Source organism: Aulonocara sp. 'chitande type north' Nkhata Bay, linkage group LG12 (assembly GCF_057382095.1).
Source record: "Aulonocara sp. 'chitande type north' Nkhata Bay isolate Kocher_YH1m ecotype deep benthic linkage group LG12, A_spYH_male_GT1.1, whole genome shotgun sequence".
Lineage (NCBI taxonomy): Eukaryota > Metazoa > Chordata > Actinopteri > Cichliformes > Cichlidae > Aulonocara > Aulonocara sp. 'chitande type north' Nkhata Bay.
Genome location: NC_141355.1, coordinates 36,228,619 through 36,234,410, shown reverse-complemented (window position 1 = coordinate 36,234,410; position 5,792 = coordinate 36,228,619). Strand labels below are relative to the sequence as shown.

The window sequence follows — 5,792 nt, the reverse complement described above, 5'->3', positions numbered from 1 at the left end:
ATCAACACCCTATATCAGGTGTGCATAATTATTAGGCAACTTCCTTTCCTTTGGCAAAATGGGTCAAAAGAAGGACTTGACAGGCTCAGAAAAGTCAAAAATAGTAAGATATCTTGCAGAGGGATGCAGCAGTCTCAAAATTGCAAAGCTTCTGAAGCGTGATCATCGAACAATCAAGCGTTTCATTCAAAATAGTCAACAGGGTCGCAAGAAGCGTGTGGAAAAACCAAGGCGCAAAATAACTGCCCATGAACTGAGAAAAGTCAAGCGTGCAGCTGCCAAGATGCCACTTGCCACCAGTTTGGCCATATTTCAGAGCTGCAACATCACTGGAGTGCCCAAAAGCACAAGGTGTGCAATACTCAGAGACATGGCCAAGGTAAGAAAGGCTGAAAGACGACCACCACTGAACAAGACACACAAGCTGAAACGTCAAGACTGGGCCAAGAAATATCTCAAGACTGGTTTTTCTAAGGTTTTATGGACTGATGAAATGAGAGTGAGTCTTGATGGGCCAGATGGATGGGCCCGTGGCTGGATTGGTAAAGGGCAGAGAGCTCCAGTCTGACTCAGACGCCAGCAAGGTGGAGGTGGAGTACTGGTTTGGGCTGGTATCATCAAAGATGAGCTTGTGGGGCCTTTTCGGGTTGAGGATGGAGTCAAGCTCAACTCCCAGTCCTACTGCCAGTTTCTGGAAGACACCTTCTTCAAGCAGTGGTACAGGAAGAAGTCTGCATCCTTCAAGAAAAACATGATTTTCATGCAGGACAATGCTCCATCACACGCGTCCAAGTACTCCACAGCGTGGCTGGCAAGAAAGGGTATAAAAGAAGAAAAACTAATGACATGGCCACCTTGTTCACCTGATCTGAACCCCATTGAGAACCTGTGGTCCATCATCAAATGTGAGATTTACAAGGAGGGAAAACAGTACACCTCTCTGAACAGTGTCTGGGAGGCTGTGGTTGCTGCTGCGCGCAATGTTGATGGTGAACAGATCAAAACACTGACAGAATCCATGGATGGCAGGCTTTTGAGTGTCCTTGCAAAGAAAGGTGGCTATATTGGTCGCTGATTTGTTTTTGTTTTGTTTTTGAATGTCAGAAATGTATATTTGTGAATGTGGAGATGTTATATTGGTTTCACTGGTAAAATAAATAATTGAAATGGGTATATATTTGTTTTTTTTTAAGTTGCCTAATAATTATGCACAGTAATAGTCACCTGCACACACAGATATCCCCCTAAAATAGCTAAAACTAAAAACAAACTAAAAACTACTTCCAAAAACATTCAGCTTTGATATTAATGAGTTTTCTGGGTTCATTGAGAACATGGTTGTTGTTCAATAATAAAATTATTCCTCAAAAATGCAACTTGCCTAATAATTCTGCACTCCCTGTATGTTCATACACAGTCCTCTAACATAAACTCAAATATCCTGTGAAAGTGCTCTCAAAAGGGAAGTCATTTTCTCACAATGTTAATTTATATAGATTTATGTAAATCCTGATTACGTTAGAGCGAAATCTTTAGGGTTTATCACAGTTTATCACATTTGTCATGGGTCCCCAACTGTTAAAAAAGTGAGATAATTCATCATTATAGTACAGTAAAAACTACATAAATATTTATTGGAGATAATTAAGGCGACAAAACCATGTTGTCTTTCAGACAAGTGGTGAAAAAGAGTCCAAAATACACATCAAGTTTGCTGAAATTAGTATTTAATAAGAGAGTGCCATTTTTCTATTTAAACAAAAGTCGTGTAAGTCTTTATATTCATATTTGAGTTTATTTTCTGTAGTGGTGACAATATAATGATGTAATGTGTTTGATGTCTGTTTGAAAAGTCTACATAAATTAAGTGGCGTTTGTTAAAGTCAAAAGTCAAAATTCAGGGATACAACACACATTGAAGTCATAGTATTAGAGAAACCAGTTTTTTAATTAAACAGTACTTATACACATGTGTAATGCAACACTAACAGATACAAACTATTAAAAAAGAGAAAAGTGTGCAACAACACTGCAGTCCTTTTTTCTTCTTCAGTACATTCTTACAATGGTAAGGTGGCGCAGTTTAATAGTATTCTATCAGAATTTCAAGCATAAAAAAAAATCACATTCAGATTATGTGATTTTCTAAGAATTATACCTTTGTCATCAAAGGATAACACTAGAGAAAATGAAACTGTATTCGGGCTGAATACAACAGGCTTGCTACAGGTAATTCAGATTGATGAAGGGAGGAATCGATCTGCCGTGTGATCAGAAGCTAGGTGTTGAAGCAGTGCGTGGCCCAGTGGTTGAGACGGTGTTCTTCCTGTAATTCAAAATAAAAACGATGGAGTTAATAATCAGAATAACTCAAAATAAGCAAATTAGTTTTGGCTCTAAAAATGCCCCCCTTTTGACCGGTAAATACAGAAACTAAGTTAATAGGATTTTGTATAGAAAGTTAGCTAAACATTAAAAATGCCGGTTCTATGAAATGTTCGCATGTATTCTAAAAGTGATAAGTGTATGACTGATAAAAGATTCTCACTTTTGCAGAGTTTTGAGAAGGCCTGGAAACCACTTGGCCTCTGGATTGACACAGATCTTAGCACCAGACCTCACAGTGATCCTGTTGAGAAAGCAGAAGATTCAAAACATTACTTAAAAATGGAGAAATTATCACGCCGCACAAACTTGATTGAAACTGAAGCAGAAACAAAACTAAGACATGAAGTAAAAGTTTCATTTTTGCTCTTAGTTTACAGTTCTGTGTGTCAGCAGGTAACTTCAAACTTGCATCATCATCATCATCATCAGTGCCAGTTATAATACAATAATGTCAAAGTGTAAAAGGGCTTTATTGACATTTACATGGTTCACAGAACAGTGAAAAAGTTTAAAATTACAGTATAAAAGCTTAAAATGAAAAACTCTTAAAGATATGAAGATAAAATACTCAAGTAATAAAGTATATTTCTCAACAATAAAGTACATATAGTACACTTGAGTATTTCAAATGTGTGCATTTTTGTAAGTTTCCACAACATTTCTATAGAAAGCTTTATTTTATTGTGCTCTGCAATCTTTAAAGACACTTTCAATATAAACTGTGATGCATTACAGTAGAGAGTAAAAAGCACCGTTAAAAAACGTCACCTTTGCAAATACTCACATGATTTCAGTTCGGGGGCAGTGTCCTGAAACAGGAGTCACCTCAATCTTCTTGACCATCTTAGCAGAAACAGGTCTCATGGTCGTCTTTCTACAGCGGCAGGTATTTATGGTAAAACCTGAAAAGAAGCATTTCTATTATTTTAGGAGGAAAGAGTTTGTGCAAACAGTAAGAAACAGTAAGAAGCCCCAAAGAAGCCAGTAGATGGACTTCGGGTAATAACCTTCAAACACTCAAAACAATATTTACTTTCAATTACAGGAAAAAGTTTTAATAGTTCTACTAATATTTTAATATTTCTACATTTCTACTATTCTTTGTTTTTTATCACTGATGTAAAAATATAAATGCCTGCAGTATCTCAATATAAGCCGCTCACCAGGCGCCTGTGGCACTTTTATTTAACTGTGTCATTATATATATATATATTATATATATCTAGTATATAACTGTAGTATATATTTACTCTTTATCATGCTGCTGTAACATAAAAATTTCCCTTGTGGGATCAATAATTTATCGATCTGTCTGTCTAATGTATTTCTAAACAGAATAACTAAAGTAAGACGATAAATATGAATAAAATAATGACCTCAAAATCAAATGGTATATTACTGCATTAAAGCAGTAATGTTTTCTTACCATGCAGAGACACGATGCAACAGCAGAAAGTCAGAGCGACCAGCAGGAGCAGTGGCTTGTTCATCTTCGTGATGGTTGTTTTGACCTTTGAGGACCAGTGAGGATGCAAGAAAGAAAGTCTGAGTGAACGAAGTCGAGTGTGGGTTTATAAAGCTGAGAAAGAGGAAGTAAGTTTGGAAACTTACTTCGTCATCACTCACATATTGTCAATATGTCATAAAAGCAGAATTATTAAGTAAAATAATAAATATAACTGCATATTATTATATAATAAAAATGTAGAATTATATATTAAATCATTATAAATGTAACATATGATTACCAATCATGTAAATACTGAGTACATTTAATAGGGGATTTCTTTGATTACTGGATGCTAGCTCCAAATCTAAGGCTGTAAAGATGCTCAGATACACTCAGACACTTCAACAGTTGCACCTTGCTAGTATAAATAAATAAAGTAAAATATTTCATTTGGCAGAGCAGCACTTCCGTAATTGAGGGCTGTTAACCTTTTCCGTTTCTGCTTTGACTGGGGGAATTTTGTCTCAGCCCCTTAAATTAAACTGCTTCTCATACCTGAAAATGAAATGGAAAACCCAGAATTACACCGATAAAAATTATTTACACGCAGTAAACATTTACATCTGCTGGAATCAGACTGGGAACTCCTGATCAATCACAAAATGCTTTTGTGGGTCATACCCACATAGCAGACAGGTCTGGCCCAGATCTGGCATCAAGCTGGCACTTCTGACTGAACGGTGTCATGGCAGGGTGTATGTCAACCAGATGTGGGCCAGGTCTGGCAATGATGACACTATTTATGTTCTCCTATTTTAGTTAGAAGAAACAAATGCCATGTTGCAATACTATACAATACTATAGTATACAATACGATACTATGGTAGGCAACGTTTCAAATGCAGGTTTGTCAGGTTTGTGAGTGTACACTTGATCCAAAACCTAGTGAGGGTTTACTCATATTTACCACTGGGTGTCTTTAGCTCAGGAGGTGGAGCAGGTCACCTACTGATCAGAAGGTTAGTGGTTCAGTCCTTGGCTCCTCCAGACTGTATGTTGTGAGTGTGTATGAATGTAGTGAGAAAGTGTGTGTTTGGGTGAATGTGGCATGTTGTATATAAAATGGTAAAAATGGTAAATGGCCTGTATTTGTATAGCGCTTTACTAGTCCCTAAGGACCCAAAGCGCTTTACACATCCAGTCACCCACCCATTCACACACACATTCACACACTGGTGATGGCTGCTACATTGTAGCCACAGCCGCCCTGGAGCGCACTGACAGAGGCAAGTAATCTGGGAGAGTAGGAAAGCGCAATGTGAAAATTAGTCCATTCGCTGTCTGAACAGAGTTACGTCATGTTACTTTTGCACTATTATGTTCTAGCACATGTTGTTATTACATGGATTGATTAAGGTACACATTAGGCTGACATCTGGGGCTAGAGCTGAAACTGTTCTGGGCCAGCAGTGTGGTTGCAACTGGTCTTGTGCTGTCCCATGTGTGGGCCACCTCTGGCAAACCAGCTTTGGGCCACCATTATTTGTGGTATGTGGGCCATGTGTAAGCACACTGTGTGGGCAAGATCCGGCTCGTACCAATTTTGCTATGTGGGTAAGAGGACCCTAAAAATGTGGGGGGTTTTTTTAACTCTGCCCAGCATGCCGCATTCACTGAAAATAAGCTCTTGTCTCAAATGACGATGAATTCAACATTTAAGACTTCTGTTGCATTAGGTGGAGGTGCAGGTAAATTACTAAATGAGATTGAATAACATCAACACCACTCAATCACTATGATAAAGCCAGTGTTTATGCTGTGGTTTAATTTAGATCTGCTGTAATTAATCCTACATAATTTTTTTGTTTTACGGTTACTGCTTTTTTACACTTACAATTAAATTTAAATGGTAAATGGTAAATGGCCTGTATTTGTATAGCGCTTTACTAGTCCC

General features: G+C 37.6%; 1 protein-coding gene across 1 annotated transcript; it reads right to left on the bottom strand.

Annotated features, from left to right (window-relative positions):
• Positions 1 to 2,182: 2,182 nt before the first annotated feature.
• Positions 2,183 to 3,878, bottom strand: LOC147318011 (C-X-C motif chemokine 10-like). The gene is made up of 4 exons (XM_086257970.1): positions 3,815 to 3,878; positions 3,173 to 3,290; positions 2,549 to 2,629; positions 2,183 to 2,326 (listed from the first exon to the last, which is right to left on the bottom strand). The coding sequence occupies exons 1-4, from the start codon at positions 3,876 to 3,878 to the stop codon at positions 2,272 to 2,274; spliced, it is 318 nt and encodes a 105-aa protein (XP_086114096.1). The 3' UTR covers positions 2,183 to 2,271.
• Positions 3,879 to 5,792: the final 1,914 nt, after the last annotated feature.

Excerpts from the sequence above, each read along its gene's own strand:
- LOC147318011 (XM_086257970.1), bottom strand. The coding sequence starts at position 3,878 with ATGAACAAGCCACTGCTCCTGCTGGTCGCTCTGACTTTCTGCTGTTGC. Across the intron at positions 3,291-3,814 it reads TTGCATCGTGTCTCTGCATG|GTTTTACCATAAATACCTGC; the intron begins GTAAGAAAACAT and ends GCTTCTTTTCAG. Across the intron at positions 2,327-2,548 it reads CTTCTCAAAACTCTGCAAAA|GAAGAACACCGTCTCAACCA; the intron begins GTGAGAATCTTT and ends TTTGAATTACAG.